Source organism: Cebus imitator, unplaced genomic scaffold (genome assembly GCF_001604975.1).
Source record: "Cebus imitator isolate Cc_AM_T3 unplaced genomic scaffold, Cebus_imitator-1.0 Scaffold2, whole genome shotgun sequence".
Taxonomy (NCBI): Eukaryota; Metazoa; Chordata; class Mammalia; order Primates; family Cebidae; genus Cebus; species Cebus imitator.
Genome location: NW_016107317.1, coordinates 12,268,520 through 12,293,653, shown reverse-complemented (window position 1 = coordinate 12,293,653; position 25,134 = coordinate 12,268,520). Strand labels below are relative to the sequence as shown.

Here is a 25,134-nt window from a genome sequence, read left to right as displayed (position 1 = left end):
TCTGAAAAGAAATATTGACTATGTCCCACAAAACTACAAGGAAAATGAGGGCAGGATTCAAGTCTTTTGTAAATTAATGTCAAGCACATGTTCAGGCACATAATTGACACTTTAAAAATTTTCTTAAATAAATGAAAAAATCAATGTAAAATCATTGTGGTTCTTGCAGACAAAAAGATTAAGTACTTCCCAAGGGGAAACCAAAATACAAAATACTTTTCTGACAATTGAAGTAGCCCTGCCTTAGGAGCAAACATTTGTTTTCTGTACCGTTGGTCTCCAATCTCCTAAAAACAAGGGTCATTAACAATGTTATATTATGCTAACCAATATATAAGTAATTAAGTAACTCTTGTAAATTGCAAGCTTCCATTTTAACTACTGCTCAATAGCTTAGATTTGTAGATATCAGTTCTGCAAGGAAAGCTTTCATAGAAGAAGTACACATTTCAATATCTGCCTTTTCCTGGTTCATTTATATAAAGGATCTTCTCTAAATCATAAGCTTTTGTCAAGAAAGTGGCAGAAGACATGTATACAGTGGAGTCAAATGCTAGTCTTCTCTCGGTTTAGTAGTGAAATCAGTTATGGTAATCTGATTTTCAAAAACACAGTGTTTTTCTGTGTTACTATTAAAGTCACAGACCCCAGGACATATTTTCAAAGCCACAAAACTGACAATAAAAGAATAAAGATGGGGCTGAGCGCAGTGACTCACACGTGTAATCCCAGCAATTTGGGAGGCCGAGGTGGGTAGATCACAAGGTCAGGAGTTCGAAACCAGCCTGGCCAAGATGGTGAAACCCCATCTCTACTAAAAACACAAAAATTAGCTAGGCACGGTGGTGGGCACCTGTAATCCCAGCTACTTGAGGCAGGAGAATAGCTTGAACCCGAGAGGTGGAGGTTGCAGTGAGCCAAGATCGTGCCACTGCACTCTAGCCTGGGTGACAGAGCAAGACGCCTTTAAAAAAAAAAAAAAAGAAAGAAAGAACAAACAGGGACTAGAACTGACAGCCCAGAAAATGGATGTGTGAGAGAGCTGTCAATTATATAACACTGTAAATACGGGAGCTAAGGGCCTTGAAGGGAAAAGAAACTGTGAAAGTCCTTAAAGTGAAGAACTTGGTACAAAAGCTTATGATGATCTGATAGAGCTGTGCTCTCCGATCAATAGCCACTAGCTACATGTGGCCCTTTTACACTTTAATTGCAAAGCATACACATGAGAGTTTGAAGACTTAGTATAACAAAAGAATGTACAATATTTTATTAATACATTTCATATTGATCACACATTGAAATGATGATATTTTGGATATACAGGGGAAACCAAAAAAAAAAAATTGGTCCAGGCCTGGCTCACGCTTGTAATCTCAGCACTTTGGGAGGCCAAGGCAGATGAATCACGAGGTCAGGAGTTCAAGACCATCCTGGCCAACATGGTGAAACCCTGTCTCCACTAAAAATACAAAAAAATTAGCTGGACATAGTGATGGACACCTGTTATCCAAGCTACTCAGGAGGCTGAGGCAGGAGAATCACTTTAACCGGGGAGGCAGAGGTTGCAGTGAGCCGAGATCATGCCACAGCACTCCAGCTTGGGTGACAGAGTGAAACTCAGTCTCAAAAAAAAAAAAAAAAAATCCAAGAAAAATTATGTTTGTGGTTTGTATCATATTTCTATTGGATGGTACAGCATTAGAAGGTAAAAAATTGTACCTTTTGTTTGAGCAAATAAAAGGTAACATTCACTCATTTATCTAAAATTTGCTAAGTACCTGCAGTGTTGCCTCTCTACAGACTTCTAACTCAACCTATTTAAAATCAAACAATTTTATATAATAGCAACTTTAAAATCCAATAGGCAATTATACCAGTACATTTCTAAACCACAATTATCAGTATTATGAGACATATTCTGGTAAAATGAATAGGATACACATATACTGTCTCTCTCTCTCTCTCTCTCTCTCTCTCTCTCTCTCTCTCTCACACACACAGAGAGAGAGAGAGAGAGAGAGAGAGAGAGAGAGAGAGGGAAAGTAGAGAGAGCAGAGAAACTTTAAATGCCTTCAAGGTTTTTAAATTTAGAGCCCACATTTTAATGTTAGAGATTAGAAGCCAGCTGGCAAAAGTTTTCCACCCTCCTTGAAGTAACTTCTCTGAGTCTCTTTTCTCATTTTGGAGTTACTAGATCTCACTTTGTCTTCCAATTTTTTTAATCTATTGTGGACTTACTCCGCTCACAACAGCCTTGGTGTAGGGATGCTGATAAAGGAAAAGCCATCATCTTGAAATACAGGTTGAGTAATTCATTTTAATGTTCCTGTGCCTCTATTCTCTTGATGGGAACCTACATCATTGGAAAGCTGATTTAAAACTAAAAGAAGCAGCTAGGATACTTTATAATGGGCATGAAGAAATCAGAGTTTTCATGCTCTAGAAATCAAATCTGTCACAGTCTTGCCTCTTTGCATCTCCTCCTTGCTTATCTCAAAGGATTTCCAAATTAAGATGCATAAAGTGGATAGACTCTTTCAGATTCAATTTGTCTTGGCAAAATTCTTAGGATTTTCCTTTCCCTCACCCTTAGCAATCATATAGATGCTCACAGTTTATTAGTGGTGCCAGCAGCATATATCACTATTTTAATTTTCTACATAATTTATACATACTAAATCATTTCCCAAATCCATGTACAGTAAGTATTTAGAGAGGAAAATTAACTATCAAATTGAAACCCAAGGCAGAAATTTTATATAGAGACAGTTTCCTTCATATGGAATAAGGATAGAAATGTAATTCTAGGGTCAAGAAATATAATATTATAATTTACAAGGGGCAAACATGAAAAAGGTTGTGAAACATATTTAGTTTTTCAATTAGTAGGTCAAGGGCAAAAGTTCAAATGAATCACATTTGCTTCAGAAACCTTGGCAACTGAATTTGTAAGGAATTCCCCTTTATCTAATTTAAAACAGTCCTTCCAAAGGGAATTAGAACAACATCAATCTCAATTCCATCCAACAATTAATTTTAGTTAGGTAGCATTTTGTTTTGCTTTTAATGGAACTGAGCAATATTTTTCACATGGTTCAGAATCATGAGTGACAAAAAGCTAAGTTTAACTTCACCTGCATTTTCCTCCCAACAGCAAATAAGGAGCTGATTTGAATTTGAAAATATAAGACAACTTCACAAGGCTTTAATGGCATTTTTATTTATTGGGAAAATGATTTTCAACCACTAATTTACATGTTCGAAAAAAATGAGAATTTCTTTACATTCGAACTATAATTGATATTGTAAATTTTCTCTTTGCATTAGAATTTCAAAAACGTATTTCAAGGGTGAGCTAGTCAAGAAACTTTTATTGTGTTTATAAATAGAGACAATTTTGAAAGACCCATGAATGGTCTTCTTACCTTGCACTCATAGAGAACACATACTCCAGAAGAGGAATAGACCGTATTTCTTTCTCCTTTAAAGTAGGTTCGTCCTTGAAATTGGCATATCGCTTTGGAGTAAAAAATACATATATATTTATTTTATTGGAAAAATAGCTTAAAAGGGAACAGATCGTCTTGTAACAGCAATTCACATGTTTTTACTCCTTTTTTTCAACATGTTTGAATAACCAGAAACCTCAATTCAATCTACTGCAAGGCACATGTAAACTTAAATTAGCGTCAAGCAAATTAAGTTGAGAGAGTAAAATAAGATACAAAAAAGAAAAAGGGCAATGACAAGTCAGAATTAGACTCTGAAAAAGTAGTGCCAAGAAGCAGACTTGCAGCCAATTACTTGCCTGACAGATGATGTCCCACTTTGGGCATATTAAGTAGGCACTGAGAGTGGCAATAAATCAAGGGTAATGAGAATCAGGGAACAATATGAGAAAAGTTTTTGTTTTATATACCACTACAGAATTTTAAAATAGAAAATTATAACAGAAAGAAGCTATATTCATTTCAGCACATCCATTAAGTTTAAGGTTTTATGGTTTAGTGTTATTTTACTTATAAGCATGTAAGGGTTAGGGCACCCCATCTAGGATAATGATAGGTCTTAATCTGAACCAGCCTTGCTTCTGTCCCAATTAAATGAAATTTTAGAATGTAACCTTAGAGTCTATGGGAAAAAAATATGTTTTTATCCATAAAAATGCATAGAGTATCAAATACTTTTTTCGAAAACTTGCAAGATATTTACAGTTCACACAAACATTTAGCTAACAGATATCATTTCCTTGTTTTGAAGTATTTCACACTACTCACATTGACTTATCACCTAACCTGGAACAGACTTACCCTAAGGCTAATGAAGCCTAATTTTCAGGGTCCTTCTCTGGCTTAGGCTCTTTGTAAGATCCTGAACTAAGTTCTCCTTTCATAATTTTGTGTTTATTTCCTTGAAACGGCACCCAATATCGTAGATGCTGCAGATCCCTATAACATCTAGATCTACCCCAAGATAATTATTTCAAAGACCAGTGGAAGTGACCAGCAGACTCTGGCAGTTTGTTCCCCATATTTACTAAATCCAATTTTTTATTTTAACTATACAAATTCTATAAAGCAAATGTGTACATTTTCTTTTAATTCCACTGTGTGAATTGTAAGAAATTATTTTACTCTTTGGAATTTATATATCCCTATTACCTTTAAAAGTATCAACTTGCCAATAATAAGAAGAAAGACATTAGACATACTTTTATTTTTTAATTTTATTATTTTTTTCTTTTAGAAACAGGATCTTGCTGTGCTGCCCATGCTGGTCTCAAACTCCTGTCCATAAGTGGTCCTTCTGCCTACCCTCCCAAAGTGCTGGGATTACAGGCATGAGCCACCATGCCTGGTCTATTCTCTTAAAAATATTAATATATTATTGCATAAATATTCATACTCAAAGTTAACACAACTCTCACTTTCCTTGAAAAACTATTTTAAAGTTGCATATTTAAATAATGAAAACTGTGCACATTTTTTTAAAAGCTCACCTTTCAACTGACCTCCTTACTTAGCATTTATTAACAAATTTGACTATATAATGCATATCTTCTAGTCAATTGATTTTGAACTTTTTAGAGCTTACTAGCAAAGAATACAATTTACTTGCATTAATTATATCACTTAAAGTCTGACTAAAATATGCTCACTCCTGAATATTCAAAATGAAACAAAGGATTTGTCAGTTGCATTCTATCATATTATGAATTAAAATGGTATGTGCATTTACTTAATAAACCTGATTAATTACAAAATATATCTCTCTGACGTCTAACTTCTAGGATTTGTTTTGTTTTGTTTTTATGAAACCCAGTAACCTGAACATACCAAGACCTAGCATACTGCATGTTTAATTATGCTTAATAAGTACTATATTTTATAAGATAATGATAATAAATAAAACCTTTCTTACATCTATTTAGTACCTGCCATTCAAAGGTTTCTAAACCTGTTATATTATATGATTTGATAACTGCAGCCTATATAAGTCCAAGGGTATGTGGAAGAAAAACAATGGTGCTCTAAATCTTTCTTACACAGAGGGGAAAGGAAACATTGTAAAAACACACAATGGTAAATTCTCTTTACACAGAGTCTTTTGATAATTTAATATTCAGGTAGAGAAAATGAGCCTTCTGTTCTAAACTCTTAATTCAAAAGGCTCAAATAGGCAACTTACGGGACAATAGGGCGCCAAATGGAGCTTGGAAAGGAGTGAAAAAGCACAAAAATGAATGAGGTCACAATTGCTTAATTCTCTTTCAAGCAATGAGCACAAGCAGGAAGAAGTTGGCTTAGGGAGAACCCAAAGTGAGTGATTTTTATTTAATTTCTTTTTTGATAAGTTGCTGTAATCCTTCATAATTCTAATGTTGACATGAAATATTCAGTAATACTAGTAGGGTTTTTCTTAGCCAGATCTTTAGAGGAGAACTGTGAAGAAATTCAAAAAAGATATAATGATTTCTAAAACCACTGCAAGGAATCATAAAAATGGCTAACATGGTGAAACCCTGTCTCTACTGAAAACACAAAAAAATTAGCTGGACATGGTGGCAAGCGCCTGTAGTTTTCAGCTACTCAGGAGGCTGAGGCAGGAGAATTACTTGAACCCGGGAGGCAGAGTTGCAGTGAGCCAAGATTGCACCACTGCACTCCAGCGTGGGCGACAGAACCAGGCTGGGGACTCCTTTTTTGAGACTCCATCTTAAAAAAAAAAAAAGCGGAGGGGGGAGGCATTAGAATGGCTCTAGGAGTTTTCTAAGAGAAGATTCAGGGAGTAACAGTCATGTTAACCTATTCGTTCATTTAACAGATATGTACTGAGCTCCTATCGCGTGTCAGATACTCTGCTAGGTACTGGAATTCAAAGACAAATTTAATGTGCTTCATGCCTCACTATCTAGTAGGGCAGACAGACTCATACACAACTAAGAGAAGCCAAACTGAAATTCTATTATTAAATAATTCATAAGTTATATAGAAACTCAGGAGACCAAATTAACTTCTAAGAAGGAACAGCTGGATTAAGATTAAGAAAATAGAACTATAAATCGTTCTACTATAAAGACACATGCACACGTATGTTCATTGCAGTACTGTTTACAATAGCAAAGACCTGGAACCAGCCCAAATGCCCATCAATGATATACTGGACAAAGAAAATGTGGCACATATTCACCATGGAATACTACACAGCCATAAAAAATGATGAGTTAGTGTCCTTTGTAGGGACTTGGATGAATCTGGAAATCCATCATTCTCGGCAAACTGACATAAGAACAGAAAACCAAACACTGCATGTTCTCACCCACAGGCGGGTGTTGAACAATGAGAACACATGGACTCAGGGAGAGGAGTATCACACACTGGGGGCAGTTGGGGGGGGGTGCTAGGGGAGGGACAGCGTGGGATGGGAAGAGTGGGGAAGGATAACATGGGGACAAATGCCAGATAGAGTATGCACCTATGCAACAACCCTGCATGACCTGCACATGTACCCCAGAACCTAAAGTAAAATCTAAAAAAAGAAAAAAGAAAAAAAGAAAAGAAACAAGGGCTGGTCAAGGATCCAGACTGTGGTAACAGCAAGGAGTCATCATTACCCTAGGGCTAAGGAACAAGGGAAACAAAATGGTTTTACTAGAGTCCAATAAGGTAGAATTATGGAGGAGAGGCTGCTTTGTGAAACCTATAATCATGAGAGCACAACTATGGCCAGAGACATAGCCTGGTGCAGGAAAAAAACATAGCCAACCTTCTTTCCTCCTGTCTTCCAATTTCCTGCCAGTGTCTCCCATTGGTGAACTCTACTTGAAACTAGCTGAACAATAACAAGAATGTTATTGTTGTCTATTACATTAATTCAGCTTAAGCCACCAAGAGGTCTAGTTTACCAGGATAGCTTGCTCAGAAGGGCATGATAGAGTGGAACAAAGAAGGAAAAGGTTTGAAAGAGAAAACAGATATTTTTAAAATGTAGAGCCTCCTTCAGATTATCAAAATGAGTTTTATAGACAGCCAGAGGGTAAAATGAGGGAAATTAGCTGCGGAAAACTCAGGTGTGTAAACAGAGGAAGGAAAGCAGATCAGGCCTATGTCCTAATTTTAACGAAGGCCAACCCGTGCAGGTATCAGGTGCAAATTCTCAGAGATAACAATAATTGCTGGTTACTGCAATGGCTACTGGACCATCCCCGGAATTCTGTAACTGAAAAGTATCTGCCTGCTAACCTGTCTCCAGTAGAGTATAAAGTAAGAAAAATCACTTCCTCAATAAAACAATATAGGAATAATCATTTTTACTACATTTATTGCTCCTTTTAACCATGTTAATTGCATGCACATGTTTATAGCCATAGGCTTCATTTCTTCCCTAGTTTCGTTGTGTGGCTTGTGTACATGTGAGTGAGTATATATACCACATTAAGTGTTATGTATGTAACTATGGATTTCTACACCTCAAATCATTTACAAGCTTAAAGCAGAACTGTTTCAATTAGGTTATATTTTCAAAAGTCTATGCTGAGTGATTCGATAAATACATTATGTGTATATATTTTAAGATAAAAAACTTCTAGGGAGATGTGCCTAATTTATTCATACAGGCTTATCACTTTGTAGACTAAGAAGCTACACCATTTTGAAATCATACTAACCCACAGAACCATAGCTACTCATTAGTCATTAATATTAAGCAATGTAATATGCATATTTATTCTGACTCTGGTAGATGCTGCTGTTGCCATAACTCCAGGAAGTGCATTCACATTGTGCTCTATGTGATTTATGTCACCCAGAGCTTTCCAGCACACGGTCTATTTAGTGATAAGTAGAGACATTAACAAGAACTTGGAGAAATTCAACAGGACAATATAACGCTTGATATATATGTTCTACCAAGGTAATGTTAAACATAAATTGTATAGTCACTAGCATCATAATTATGAGAGAATCTAAAAAAGCAATTAATACAAATTATTTTCACTTCATTTTAACAACATAAAAACAACAGCAAATAGGAAAAAAGAGATGGTACAGACAAATTTGAAAGTCGTCAGTTGTTAAGAAGTGAAAGGTAATTTATAACACAGAATGAGAAATGGCTACGTGAAAGAAGACAGTAAAACTCTGAAAATTCTAAGTTACACATTAAAATCTTGATTTACTGGTCATTAATGCAGAGATGGCAACTGTGATTCCTCTAATGAGATTTAAATGAACTTCAGCAAACCTTTGTAGAAAGAATTATCTAAATCTATCTAAAATTATTTCGGAATATATAAGCTAAAGGGCATGATATTTTACTTCTAAACATTTCCTCCCTATATATTTAGCTTTTTCTTCTTATTACTTAATTGAAAATATATGCATCTACTTTAAACTTCCCAATTGGTATCAATCCCTTTAAAAATGATTCAGTACAAAATTAAAAGGTATAAATACCAAAAAGAAAGCCAGTATAATTCACCTAAGTGAGTATGGACTTACAGTTTATTTAAAATTCATTTTCAAAACACCAACTATCAGTGATCTTCGGATTGATTGATTATCTGTTAAGGACAGAGTTTTATAAAGTGGTAGCTTTCCTATGGTGTTCTTTGAAATTTTGATTCCCTTTGGGGGACTTCTTAAAAATGTATAATAGCAGTTACTTCATTCTGAGCCAATATTTTGTTAATTATATAGAAATCAAAGCTGTTGGATGAGAAAATAACTCACTAACTATAATTATGTGTATTTGTATTTTAGATTTTTTAAAAGAATGTACAGTAAATGCATTCATGAGGCAGGCAAAGATTCTGCAGAGTCAAACAAGAAGTCTAAAAGTGTTTCGGTATTCTTAAAAGGCTCCAATCAGCTATTCTGCATTTATCCAACCCACAATCTTTTTTTGTAATCTGGACTCACTTGGAGTCAATTCTTAACTATATGGTTGTAATAAAAGCCTTGGGCACTACTGATACAAATTAATGTCTCTCTTCTCTACAATGCTTAAATCTCTATTATAGCACAGAACACATTTTATTTTTCTCTAGTGAGTTGTACACTTTTTCTTCTTTCTTATCTCAGGACAGAGACAGTGTCTTACTTGTCTTTGGATTTTATTCAGCACCCAGCATGGGCCGAGTAATATACTCTAAAGGTTTGTTAAATTTTTTGATAAATTCTCTTCCAGTTTCCTGTTTGATAAAAATAAAAAAATCTAAAATTGAACCTCTCTAAACCTCACTTTTCCCTTTACATTTCTCACCTGTAGAGCTTGCATCTTATGATAAAGATTCTACAGACCGTATCTTACAGAAAGATTCTGCCCTTTCTGTAAAATGACAGCTTACTTTCAACTGAAGCACATCTGAAACATCTGAAATGCGAACATTGAGAAAGTAGCTGGTTACTGTCATGGCAGTAACTTACTAACATAAAAAATGCAAATTAGCATGCTCAAAGAAAGTCCGCTTGGACAATTGATGACAAAACTTCTTCTTTCCCTAATAAAACCAGTATTTGTGAGTCAGTGGCGTTAAAAATGATCAGAAGTTCAGAGTGCTTAAATAATTCACAAATTCATGAATTAGACATGATCGTGACCCTTAGTTAAATCTCATTAATTGTTTGGGAATTTAGCTGTTTGCAAAACTAATATTAGAGCTTAAGAAATGAGATCTCAATAGTAGTTGTGCGATCTCCCTTTCCTGTTTTATATACATTATGTCCTTGGGTTTCTAAAGTACCAAAGAGTGCTTCTCCTGGGGGGCCTTAACTTAGGTCAGTAGCTTATTCTTCCAAAAAGAGAACTGGCCCTGAAATACTATAAATTTAGCAGTTGTGAGGGGTTAGGAGGCAAAGAACGATAAAAATACCTCCTAGAATAGAACAAGAGCAAAAATTCAAGCATCCTGTCCAGATTAGCCTTTAGTTTAGAGAACCTATATGCTGAGAAAACAAAAATTAAATGTTTAGAAGTTAATAGCAAAAAGGCATACACTATTGCTGTAAGCAGAGATTCGGCATTTTTTACTCTCACTTTACCAACTTAAAAGGCAATCTTTTCTTTTAATTTAGCTACTTTTCTGTCACTAGTCTTATTCTTGATCCTGGCTCATATACCATAGAACAGTCTTTTAAAAAGACAATGCAATCGATTCATTTAGTCCTCTGGCAATAAGAAAAATAAACTGAATGACTGGAGGTAAAGATTTAGAGGAAAATACAGTATTTGTGTCAATACTTAAATACTATCAAAGCAACAGAACATGGACACACATAAAGAGACAGGTTTCATTACCACTAGGCAAACAAATATAATGTGTAATATAATAAAGAAAAGTTTGCATATTATCACTTTCAAAGTTAGAACCAGAATCTATCTGACAGTCCTTCTGTGCATCTTTTCTTACCACCATAACCCAGTGAATTTGGTCAATACAGGAACATCTAGTCTTTGGTTTAACTTTGTGTAACTTTTTTTTTTTTTTCAAAATGCCTGGCACCATTTAGACACATTGTTTTGATATTATAGTGATGAAGATATTGAATGTAAAATGTTGTGTGAACTGCACAGCATGACTCTTTTCATTATAAACCAAATGTTAATGCTCAATTAAAAGATTAAAAGTAGAAACACTGAAAAAGTGACTTTGCTGCTTTAGAACAGTTTTTGGTGTGCAAGTAAAACAAAGGAGAAAACTGTTGAGGGGGAGCTGTATTAGAAGGACATTTTTCAATGCAGTTTCATGAGAGCTATATTAATAACTCCACTATGCAAAAAAAGTAGGCCAAGAGAAGAGAAAAGGCACAAGGTTAAAGGGAGCAAGCTCGTGTAGAGCAAGGCAAGTGGAAGGGATGGCACAAAGAGGAGGGAAGAGAGAGCAGAGGAAGCAGCTGAGGATGGAAAAATTTGAAATACTTGAGACGAAGCAGGAGAAGGAAAAGGAGTAAGCAACAAGATGATAAACAGGAGAACAAAAACAATTTTATAAAGACATGGGGCAAGAGTGGTAACACCTGGTGAAAATAAGAAACAGGTTTATTTTGAGACAAGGTCTCTCATTGTTGCCCAGGCTGGAGTGTAGTGGCACAATGATGGCTCACTACAACCTCGACCTCCTGGGCTCAAGCAATCCACCTCAGCCTCCTGAGTAGCTGGAACTACAGGCATGTGCCACCACACCTGTAATGTTTTAATTTTTTGTGAGACAGGGTCTCACTATGTTGCCCAGGCAGTCCTGCAAGTCATCCTTCAACCTTGGCCTCCCAAAGTGCTGAGATTGTAGGTATGAGCCACCACACCTGACCTAAGAAATATTTATTGATAGTGAAGCACTATAGTAGAAAGTAATCTTTCATGCCTTTAAGGAACATTCAGCCTAATGTGGGAAGTAATGGACACATGCACAGTTAACTAAATATAACTTAGAGAAGAACAAAGTCTTATAAGGGTGAAACTGGAAATGCTTCACACAGAGGAGCATTTGAAAATGAGCACTGAGGGAGAGATGATTTAGTATGATGTAATTCATGAAAAGAGTACTCATAATACATTCAAAAATAGAATAGAACAATAATCACAATAATATACTTTGTCTCAGGATCTTATGAACATCCAGTCTAGATACCTACATTAGCTGGAAGTAATTTATTATAAGTTGGTTTTACCTATACTCCCAAACTAGTAGGCTGATAGATCTCAAGCATAGATGCATATTAAAATCACTTGAAGAACATTTAAAACTCAATGCCCTATCTGCATGCCAGACCAATTAAACAATTCTGAAGGTAGAACTTAGGTCTTTTTATATTTTAGAGCTGTACAGGTAGAGCTAAGTTGACAACTATTTTATTATGCAGAGAAAGGGGAAATAAAAGAGAAAAACAAACTTAACATGTGAATAGAGAAAGTCACATAGATATTCAGTAGAAGCCTTATCCTATGCTATCTGATGGGATTTGGCCCCTTGTTTGAAAATAATCAGTTAAACTGAGAAATCATATACTACAATAAATGTGTACCTTAAACATTTTAAACACACAAATCCCTACTCATTCAACCATGTTTTGATGTTGAACATTTTAGTATGGATTATTTGATTGTGCTTCATTGTAGCCTTGATTATATAAATAAACCTTTCAATGTGTTGCCTAGAATTTCCAGTTTAAGTTTCATTTTGTTTGGTGTTTTTTAAATGTAATAAGATAGATACTTGCCCAGCAGTCTGAAGAGAAATAATTTTAATGCCCTGTTTTTGTCCACATTTATATATAGTTGTCACATTTATACTGACATGTAATTTCAGAGTACCTTTTTTAAGGGAACTCTTATACTGTGTTGGTGGGAATGCAAACGAGTTTAGCCACTATGGAAATCCATTTGGAGAGTTTTCAAAGAACTTAAAGTAGAACTACCATTCAACCCAAGAATACCACTACTGGATATATACTCAAGGAAAATAATTCATTCTATCAAAAAGACACATGCACCTGTATGTTCACTGCATCACTATCCACGATAGCAAGAACATGGAATCAACCTAAGTGCCAATCAACAGGGGACTGGATAAAGAAAATGTGGTATATATACACCATGGAATACTATGCAGCCATAAAAAAAAACGCACCCTTTGCAGCAACTGGAACACAGCTAGAGGCCATCATCCTAGATAACCTAACACAAGATCAGAAAACCAAAAACCATGTGTTCTTACTGATAAGTGGGAGCTAAACACTTAATACACGTGAATGTTAAAGTAAGAATAGCAGTCACTGGGCATCATTAGATGGGGGAGAAATGGAGCAGGGTGTGGGCAAAAGAACCACTTGTTGGGTACTATGCTTATGGCCTGGGTGATGGGATTACTGGGACTCCAATAATCCATTAATGATACAAGCCTCGGCATCATGCAATTTATCCATATAACACACCTGCATATGTACCCTTTAATCTATAGTAAAGTTTGAAATTTGCAGGATACAAAATCAATGTACAAAAATCTCTACTAAAAATACAAAACATTAGCTGGGCATGGTGGTGTATGCCTGTAATCTCAGCTACTCAGGAGGTTGAGGCAGGGGAATTGCCTGAACCCAGGAGGCGGAGGTTGCGGTGAGCCGAGATCCTACCATTGCACTCCAGCCTGGGTAACAAGAGTGAAACTCCGTCTCAAAAAAAAAAAAAAAAAATATCACTAGCATTCCTATACAGCAATAAGAACCAAAGTGAGAGCCAAATCAGAAAGGCAATCTCATTCACAATTGCCACGAAAGAATAAAATACCTAGGAATACAGCTACTGAGAAAGTAAACATTCTCTACAAAGAAAATTATAAAACACTTCTCAAATAAATCAGAGAAGACACAAACAAATAGAAAAACATCCCATGCTCATGGACAGGAAGAATCAATAACATTAAACAGAGCCAGTGTAAACTGTCAATGAATGTTTCTCAAATCACCTGGGGATCTTATTTAAATGTATATGCTAATCAGTAGATCTGGAATGAGACGTGAAATTCTGCGTATGTAACCAGATCCCAAGGGATACTAATGCTGTGGGTTCAGTGATCACACTTTGGGTAGCAAGATTATAGATCTGTAATTATTAACTATACTTGCACATAAGATTGCACAAAGGGAAACTGTTGAAAATATCTGTGTGAAACCCAAACCAACTAAAATCTCTAGGAAAGCAGCCGGGGCAATCAGTAGCTTTCAAGAGAATCCAGGTGATTCTGATGTCTGACCAGTGTTAAGGATTACTGGTGTATGCTCATCCAACTAGTCAATTAATGGAGGTTTTACTATAAATCCCGACCCTAGATAATCCCACTCAGTGATGCACAGGTTGCTATAAGAATCAGACCAAAATTATTCCAGATACTTCTTAAATTATAAATCATTTGCTGATGTATATGATTGCAAAAAGACAAATAGAAGTAACAGAAGTGGAAAAAAATGAAGAAGAAGAGGGAGGCAGAAGGAGAGAGAAAAGCAGAAGCAGAGAGAAAAGCAGAAGAAGAGAGGAAGAGAGAAAAAGAGAACAAGTGAAATTCATGTTTAAGACTAGAGATTGAGCCTCATTAAATACATCTGTACTTTTACCTTAGGACAAAATATTTTTGAGGTACATTATATTTTATTCTTTTCTGATAATTTTTCTCTTTGGGGTCAATCAAGTAAAAGTTTTTCACAACTATGCAAAATGAAACATCAAGGTTAAAATATTAAACACATTATGTTACCTCTGTAAATTAAGAATTAAATTATCACCTAAATTACCCTTCTCACAATAATAAATAATCAAAAGAAAATTTGGTTACATTACTACCAAATGCCTCTGGAATTAAATAAGAAGCAAACGGGCCTCCCATAATCTTTCATGTCTTCAGTGATGTTATTCTACACATACTGATAAATTTCCCCTCAGCCACATTTTTTGAGAAGAATACTGTGGAAATGTTCTTGTGCATACTTTCACACACACACAAAAAATTATTACTTTAATGGTTATTATGTGCCAGTCAGTGGGCTCAGCCTAATCAATAAATAAAAAAACCCACAGACACTGACCTAAAGAAACAGAGGCATAGATTACCTGAAAAGATGTCAAAACGACTATCATGCTCAATGAACTCAGGAAACTGATACATAAACAAAATTGACATTGGAATATCAATAAAGAGATGGTAATTTTTTAAGTGACCAAACAGATATTTAGAATGCAAGAATACAATAACTGGATTGAAAACTCAACAGTAGATTTGATTAAGTAGAAGAATCAGCAAACTCGAAGACAGTACATCTGAAATGCAGTCAGAGGAGCAAAAAGAAAATAAAATGAAAAAGGATGAAGAAAGCCTAAGGGACTTATGAGATAAAATATAGTGAACCAACTTATGCATTTGGGGGTCCAAAAAAAAAAAAAAGAAGATAGAAAAAGACAGAATGTTTATTTGAAGAAATAATAGCTGAAAACTTCCCAAATCTAGGAAAGGAAATGTGCATCTAAATTCAAGAAGCCAAAATAACTTCAGCAAGATTAAATGCAAACAAAGCTACACAAAGACATAATCAAATTGTCAAGGTCAAAGACAAAGAGAATTCCAAAAGAAGCAAGAGAAAAGTGACTAGTCATGTACAAGGGACCCTTCATCAGACTATCAGCAGAATTATCAATGGAACCACTGCAGGCAGAATAGAATACAATGATGTATTTAAATATTGGAAGAAAAAAAATCTGTCAACCAAGAATACTACACATACAAATTGTCCTCCAAAATTAAGAAAAAATAAAGACTTTCTAGATAAACAAAAGCTGAGGGAGTTTATCACCACTCAACCTGTCTTACAGAAAATGATAGCAGGAGTCCTTAAAGCTGAAATGAAAAATAGACAGCAAGACAAAAGTATATGAAAGTATAAAGTTAACTGGCAAAGGTAAGCATATAGACAAATACAAAATACCGTAATACTCTAACAGTGGTATATATATCACCTTTAATTATGGTATAGAAGTTAAAGATAAAAACATAAAAATATGACTAAAAATATGTTAATGGACATGCAACATAAAAATGACAAACCTTTGGGTAGACTAACAAAGGAAAAAAGGGAAGACTCAAAATCAAAAATGAAACAGGACACATTACAACCAATGCCACAGAATAAAAAGGTCATAAGAAACTACTCCAAATAATTATAACACCAGTAAATTGGATAACCTAGAAGAAATGGATAAATTTTAGAAACACTACAACCTACCAAGAGATAATCATAAAAAAACTAATAAATTTGAAGGGATAGATTAACAGGTAAGGAGATTGATTCATTAATCAAAAATATCCCAGCAAAGAAAAGCCCAGGAAAAGATGGTTTCAGCAAAGAATTCTAACAAGCATTTAAAGAATTAATGCTAATCCTTCTCAAACTCCTCCAAAAACACTGAAGAAAATGGAACACTTCCAAACTTATTTATGAGGCCAACATTACCCTGATATGAAAACCAGACAAAGCACTGCAGAAAGAAAGCACTACAGGCCAATATCCCAGAGAAATACACATGCAAAAAGCCTCAACAAAATACTAGCAAATTCAATTCAACAGCACAGTAAAAAGATTATACACCATGATAAAGTGGTATGAATCCCTTCGGTGTGAGGATAGCTTGATATATGAAAATCAATCAATGTGATACACCGTGTTAACAGAACAAAGGATAACATCACATAATCATTTTAATATAAGAATAAAAAGCATTTGACAGAACTTAACACCCTTTTATGACTTAAAAAAAAACAACAAATAAGAAATAGAAGGAATGTACTTCAACATAATAAAAGCCATGCATCAAAAGCCCACATCTAACATTAAACTCAACAGTGATAAACTAAAAGTTTCTCCTCTAAGATTAGTAAAAAATCAAGCTTGCTCACTTTTAGCACTTTTCTTCAACAAAGTACTAGAACTCCTAGCTAGAGAAATTAGGTAAGACAAAGAGAGAAAAGGCATCTAAATCAGAAAGGAAAAAGTAAAATCATCTTTTTTGGCAGATGACATTATCTTACAGGAAAAAGACCTGTTAAAGCTCATAAACAAATAGAGCAAATTTGTAGGACATGAAATCAACATATTAAAATTGGTTTTGTGTGTCTACACTCTAACAATAGATAATACACAAAGGAAATGAAGTAAATAATCTCATTTACAATAGCATCAATAATGAAATACTTAGAAATAAACTTAACCAATGAGACAAAGGACTTGTACACTAAAAACTATGAAACTACTGAAAGAAATTTTAAAAGATATTAAAAAATGAACAGACAATTTGTGTTTACAGGTTGGAAAACACTGTTAAAATGTTTGCACTATCCAAAACAATCTACACATTTAATGCAATCCCTATCAAAATCCCAAAGTTATATTTTAGAGAAATAGAAAAAACAATGCCAAAATTTATATGGAGCCATAAAGGACCCCACATAGCTGAAACAATCTTGAGAAATAACAAAGCTGGAAGCCTCACACTTCCCGACTTTCAAACACATTACAAAGCTACAGTATGTAAAACAACATGGTTTGAGGCATTAAACACAGGTAATGAAACAGAACAGAGAGCCCAGAAATAAACTCACTTACACACAGTCCAATCTCCAACAAGAATGCTACAAATACACAATGGAGAAAAGACAGTTTCTTCAACAAGCTGTGTTGGGAAAACAATATCAAATGCAAAAGAATGAAATTAAACCTCTATCTTACACCATGAACAAGAAGCAACTCAAAATGCATTAAAGACTTAAATGTAAGACCTGAAACTATGAAACTCCTACACAAACTAATAGAAAAAATTTCATAATATTGGTCTTGGCAACAATTTTTTGGATATGACACTAAAGCCCAGGCAACAAAAGCAAAAATAGAGAAATGGGACTACATCAAACTAAAAAATCTCTGTACAGTAAAGGAAACACTCAGAATGAAAGGCAGCCTATGAAATGGGAGAAAATAAGCAAACTGTATCTGATAAGGAGTTACTATTCAAAATATATAAGCAATTACCACAAAGCAATGGCAGAAAAACAAATAACCCATTAAAAACTGGGCAAATGATTTGAATAGGCATTTCTCCAAAAACAAGATATAAATAGCCAATAGGTATATGAATAGATGCTCAACATTACTAATTATCAGAAAAATGAAAATCAAAACTGCAATGAAATATCATTTCATAACTGCTAGGATGGTCATTACCAAAAACAAACAAATATAAATAAAAACAAAATAACAAGTGTTGGCAAGGATGTGGAGAAATTGGAAACCTTATGCACTGTTGGTGGGAATGTAAATGTGCAGCCTCTATGGATAACAGTATAGAGGTTCCTCAAAAAATTGAAAATAGAACTACCATATGCTCCAGCTATCCCACTTGTAGGTATTTTTTCGTCATAATTGAAATAAAACTCTCAAAGATCTGTGCTCTGACGTTCACTGCAGCATCATTTGCAATAGCCAAGAGGTGGAAACAACCTAAGTGTCCATTGATGGATGAATGAATAAAGAAAATGTAGTATACGTACACAATGGACTATTATTTAGCCTTTAAAAAGAAGGAAATCATGTCATATAACTCAATATGGATGAATCTTCAGAACATTATGCTAAGTGAAATAAGCCATTAACAACAGGACAAATATTGCATGAACCCAATTAATATGAGGTATGCAAAGGGATCCACATCATCTAAGCAGAAAACAGAATGGTAGTTTTTGTGGGCTAGGAGGAGAAGAAAATAAGGAGTTTCTATTCAATGGTTATAGAGTTTCAGTCATGCAAGATGAGAAAGTCCTAGATGTCTGCTGTACAACAATGTGCATACAGTTAACAATATTGTACTGTACACTTATAATTTTATTAAGAGGGGAGATTTCAGGTTATGCATTTTTTTATCCAAAAATAAAAAAGAAAGAAAGGGAAGCAAGGAAGCCAGGAAGAAGGGAAGGAGGGACGGAAGAAAGGAAAGAAGAAAGGAATTGAATGAATTACAGTATGGAATGTTCTAGCTATCTACTGCTACTGATTTCTCATTTAATTGCACTGTGGTCATACAGCACGTTCTACATAATTTCAGTTCTTTGAAATTTGTTGAGATAAGCTTTATGGCACAATATAAAATCAGTATTTATAAATATTCCATGGGTGCTTAAAGGCTTAGGTAAGCTGCACAGTAGGGGTATAATAGTCTAAATATGTTTATTAGGTTTGGACTGTTAGTCACATTCAAATGCTCATATCCATAATAATTATTATGTGTGTTCATATTCTATCAATTACTACAATTTCACCCTATGTATTTGTCTACTGCTCCTTATAATTCTGTCAATTTTCTTAAATCTTTTTGAGGCTATATTATTAGGTAAATACAAGTTTAAATTGCTAGGTCCTCCTAGTAGTTTTAAGTTTTATCATTATTAAGTAATTTGAGTAACACTTTTTTTGTCTTAAAAGCTACTTTGTCTGATTTATCAGAGAAACCTGGCTTTCTTTTGCATCATCTATATTTTACTGCTCTTTCACTTTTAATCTTTCTGAATTATTATATGTTAAATTGGTATCTTTTAAACAGTTTAGAGTTGAGTTTCATTAATTCAGTTTCAAAATATTTATTTTGAAATATTGATTTGAAAATGAATTAGTCTTATTTATATTTAACAACTAATATAATCAATTTTTAAATCTACTGTCTTATTTTGTGCTTTCTCTTTTTCTGCCTATGCTGTTTATTTTTGTCTTCCCTGCTTTTACTTATTTTAAATTAATTATTTCTGCTCATTCAATTTTCCCCTATACTTAGTAGTTTAGATATTTAACACTCTCTTCTTAAATAATAAAAAACTAAGTTTAGACAATAACTTTAAGGTCCTTTAGGATAATAGAAGGGTCTTAAAATGTTTTAACAATATTTTATCCACCTTACTGTAATGTAATTGTTGTATTTTTAAATTTCTATACATTTTATAAATTCTGTAAGATAATGAGGATAATGATACTTATCATCTTATTCTATCATACTCATTTAGGTTTACTCACTATTTATAACTTATTTTTTCAGCGTCTTACTTTTTAGAAATATTTGTCTTTATTTCATTCTTGTAGGATATTCTTGTTAAGCATAGATTTTGAGCTCAGAAGCCATTTTCCTTTCATATATTGAGGAAGAGAAAGAACTACTCCCTTCTGGTTTCAACCGTTGAAAAGTTAGTATGATCTGTCTATTCATTATTCCTTTGAAGTTAATATTGCTTTTGGCTCCTATTTGGACTTTTTTTGTCTTCAATTTTTCTGAACTTTCACTTTATTGTGTCTAGATCTTATGTCTTCCTGTTCCCTGAAGATATATTCGGATTTATCTTATTTAATGAGTACACTTGTATTATATTAACTGTTCGTAAATTCTAATTTGACATTTTTGCAGTCTGTTTCTGTTGTCTGCTGTTTCTGCCAGTTTTCATTCTGTAGTTTTGTTTCCTTGGATGCTTAGTAGTTGTGGAAAGAAACCATATTTCTAAAAGTAACTTGAGGTCTAGGATAAAGATAGATTTCTCCAGAAAGAATATTTATTATCTTTCACCAAAGGCACACACATAAACACAAGTGAAATCCAAGGCTTCAGTCACCTGGAAAAACTGAGATAACTGCAACCTAGGCTTTATTTCCATGCAACATCTTGTTTACTTTTAACTTGCCTTTATCATGAAGGTACATGGTTTTGGAATTTCAGCTTAATGTAATGAGGGTCTCTTGAATGCTCCCTCCTACTATAGGTGCTTCACTTTTATTTCTATCTCCTTGGCCCCATAAATTTACCAAAAGGAAAGCTGAATTTTCAAGGAAAAAGAAAGACCCTCATAGCAAAAGCAGTTCCACTGGTTTTTTTCACTGTATTCTATTTTCTGGGTTTCTCTTTGGTTTTGGTCTGAGAATCCCTTGATATTATTCTAATTATTTAAATAATTTTAGGAATTTTAAAAAATATTTTTATCCTCCTTTGTTAGTTGCTTTCAGAAGAACTCAGTTCAAATAACTTAGCCTTTATGCAAAATAGGAAATTCCATTCTCAATTTTCATCTTTTTAATTAATTGAAAATAGAAGACTAAATATTTGGTGAAAACTTAGAGACTGAAAGTTCAGATTACAGACTAACAAAAATTTAAATAAATTAAAATTAAATAGAAGCACTTAACTCTCAAAAATAAAAGCATTGAGTAACTCTATTAAAGGGTTGATAAAACAAAAATATTCTAGAGCCCTGCCAAGGCCCTGCTACACAGAAACTGCAAGGCAAAAACTAAGCTTCTATCATTCTAAAGAATAAAATAGACACTATCAGTAGACTAAACAGTGATCAGTATAAAATATACGTAGAATTAACCATGCTTAACAACAACAACAACAAAAAAAGACAGAAATCATGAGCAAACATCAGAATTGTACAGATGTACTTTCTTAATGAAGCCAGGCTTTGCTAACAGGTGGATGTGAAAAACTCAACAGTATACTGAAAGAACCCAGAAAAGAAGTTACCACCAAAATGTCTACTATTGTAAATCAATTCAACTAGTTGTAATTATGTAAATTAAACTTTAAATTCAATAATTATACTGTTAATATTTCACAAAGCATATTTGATAACAATTTTCTTTAAGAATTACAGAATCAGCAAATGTCTGACATACATATAGTTCCCCTCAATGAAGTTAAGACAAATTATACATAAGGTAATACTGCCTTCAAACCTATATATGCAAGCATAAATTTAATTTTTATTAAAAATAATAGAAAATTTCCTAATTTATTTTATAAATTTATGCATTTATGTGACTATCATAATGTAAATATTCCCATACTTTCTACTCAATCTGATTTATTGTCCTGATTTATTTTCAGTGCTATAATTAGTTACATAAAAAGATGATTTTTAGATATTCAAATGTTATCAAAATATTTCTATTTTGTAAACATTATGTAAAAATTCAAAATAAATACATGCTGTATTAAAATTGCTACTTTTCTAATATTCAGAGTGAAGTTGCTCAGATTAACATAGAGCACGTTCAATTTTCAAGTATTTTATTTTGCTATAAGTCCCTCATGCCTAGCTGCTAACTGACCATTTCCTTGGTCATGCATAACTGATCAAAATAAAGCAGTACTGGCCATTGTAATCATTGGGTTAAACAGTCTCGACATGCACACACATAGTTCACAATCAATAATTTTTTATAATAAACAAAACACCTGTTTGTTCTTTAGTTGATAAAATTATGCCTATTTAATAGGAGGCAGATTTCATATTTGTTTGCCTATGCCTCCCATATTCCTTTCTCATTGTTCATGCAAGAAATCTCTAAGAATATTATTACTGTTATTTTAATTCCAAATCACATCTTTTTCTGTAATTGGTTTTTGCCACATACTTCTCATTGCTCTGTAATAATCCCGCAAGATAAATAAATACATAAGTCCAGCACTCAGAGCATTGTTACGTGGCCGCATAACAATTGTGATCAACCTGCATCATTAAATGCGTATTGGCTCACAGAGAATCCTTCTTCCACTTTTTATTGGTCATTATATGTGGATTTTGCTCTTCGTTAATTCCATATTGTCATTTAACTATTAAACTAAGTCTTCTTCTCCATTCTGCATACTTTCTCCTGGTATACAACCAAGAGAGAATTCTTGTTCTTAAGGCCCTCATGATTCAATTAAAACCCAGATAAAAATGAGAACAATGGGCAAAACTTGTCTGCAAAAAAAAAAAAAAAAAAAAAACAAAGGGTGACCAGTTACAAATTAACGAGATGAAAAAAATAGGTTAGCTGCTGAGAGAATCAATAAGGAAGTCATAGAAACTAGTTGGTACTAGTCAAGGAAGACTTCATAAAGAACAAATGAAGTTCCAATTTACTCTGATTCCTTTGAGAAGCCCTCACTGATTTCCCAAAATAGAGAAAGTTTCCTCTGCTCTATAAACCCACAGCACTTTAACATATCTCTATCACAGCACTCAGCCATTATATTGTAATCTATTGCCCCTCAGTAACTATAAACTTACTGAAAAGAACTATATTATTGTGTTCATATCTCAAGCAAGTAATCAAGTACCTCGATTATAAGTGTTTTCTCAATAAATAAAAGTGTCATCAGAACATGGATCTAGCAATACCACTTCTAGATATATATACAAAGGAAATGAAATCAGTATCTCAAAGAGATATGCGCTCCTATGTTCACTGCAGCAATATTAACTATAGCTAAGACACAGATACATGGAAACAACCTAAGTGTTGACAGATGATTGGATTTTAAAAATGTGATTACATACACACACTGGACTATTATTTACCTAAAAAAAAAAAAGAAAAAAAAATCTTGTTTGAGATAGGATGGATGAGCCTGGAGGATATTATGCTAAGTGAAATATGCCAGACACTGAAAGACAAATCCTGCATAGTCTCACTTATATATGGAACCTTAAAAAGTCAAACTTATAGAAGTTTGGGGTCAGGGGAGGGAGGGGCATGAAAGGATGTTAGTCAAAGGATACAAAATTTATTTCAGTTATGATGAATATGTTCTGGAGATCTAATGTACATCATGGTGACTATAGTTAATAATAATGTATTCTATCTTTGAAAGTTGCTAAGAAAGTGGATCCTAAGTTTTCTGATCATTAAAAGGTAAATATGTGAGGTGATAGGTTAATAAGCTGAATTAATCATTTTGCAATATGTACATATATCTATTTTTTTAATTAAAAAAGTGCCACCTCTCACTCATGGACTACAATGATTCAGATATACTGGAATTTAAAGTCCAAACACTTTATGGCTTTGAGGTTTTGATTCTTGCTATTCCCTCTTCTAGAATAATTTCCCCCACCACCATTTACACATATCCACACACAGATACATATTTTGCATAGTCATCCTTCTGATCTTAAAATGTTACTTTTTTAGAGAAGGTCTTCTTGAATTCCAGTGTAAATTAAGTCCATTAAGTCCCAAGAGTTGCCTCTCATACTACCTTAGACTTTTCTTATATTGCACTTAACCATAATTTGCAATAATACCTGTGTGTGTATATGTGTATCCTTTACCACCAAACCAAGCTAGAAAAACACAAACAAGAGCCTGTGAGATTTTTCCAAAGGTAGTTTCAGAGAAAAAAAATACTAACTGCACATTTCTAGCACATGTACAAATATCTAGAATAGAATTTCTTTGGTCAAAAAAGCTTGTAGTGGCCCTGGGAATTGACTCAGGGGTTGACAAACTATGACCCAGAAGCCAAATCTCTATTCACTATCCAGTTTTGTACAGCCTTGGAGCTAACAATAGTTTTCATATCTTAAAATGGTTGAAAAAAATTTTTAAAGAGTATAATATAAAATTATAGCAAATTCAAATTTCAGTATCAATAAACATGGTTTTAGCTGGGCACAGTTGCTCATGCCTATAATTGCAGCACTTTGGGAGACCAAGGCAAATGGATCACTTGAGACCAGGAGTTAGAGACCAGCCTGGCCAACATGGTGAAATCTCATCTCTACTAAAAATACAAAACTTAGCTGGGTGTGGCAGGCAACTGTAATCACAGCTACTAGGGATGCTGAGGCAGGAGATAATCCCTTGAACTGGAAAGTGGAGGCTGCAGTAAGCTAAGACTTCACCACCGCACTCCAGCCTGGGCGACAAAGGAAGACTCCATCTCAAAACACAACAACAAAAAAAGAACGCATGGTTTTATTAGAACACAGCATGATCATTCATTTTCATTTTTATATCATTTGTGGCTGCTGTCATGCTATAAAGACAGAGTTTAGTGGTTACAACACAAACCATGTGGCATGCAAGGCCAAAAATACTTCCTGTCTGGCCCTTTACAGAAAAAAATTTACATACTGCTATTCCATCCAAATTATTATTCCAGGCAAAACATGGTAATTCAATTCCCTTTGGTAACGACTGGCTGAGTTATGGGTGTGTGACCCAATTCTGGCCAGTGAGAAATGAAGAGAAACCTCTGAGGCAACTTCTCAGAGATATTTCCCTCTCTCCCCCT

At 34.0% G+C, this 25,134-nt stretch overlaps 1 protein-coding gene across 1 annotated transcript in view; it reads right to left on the bottom strand.

Moving 5' to 3' along the window:
- The window catches only part of NELL2 (neural EGFL like 2), a 371,569-nt gene that overhangs the window by 214,903 nt on the left and 131,532 nt on the right, over window positions 1–25,134 (bottom strand). Inside the window, exon 11 of the mRNA XM_017529745.2 lies at window positions 3,429–3,520. Coding sequence (XP_017385234.1) covers window positions 3,429–3,520 — 92 coding nt within the window. The remainder of the gene's footprint in view (window positions 1–3,428; window positions 3,521–25,134) is intronic.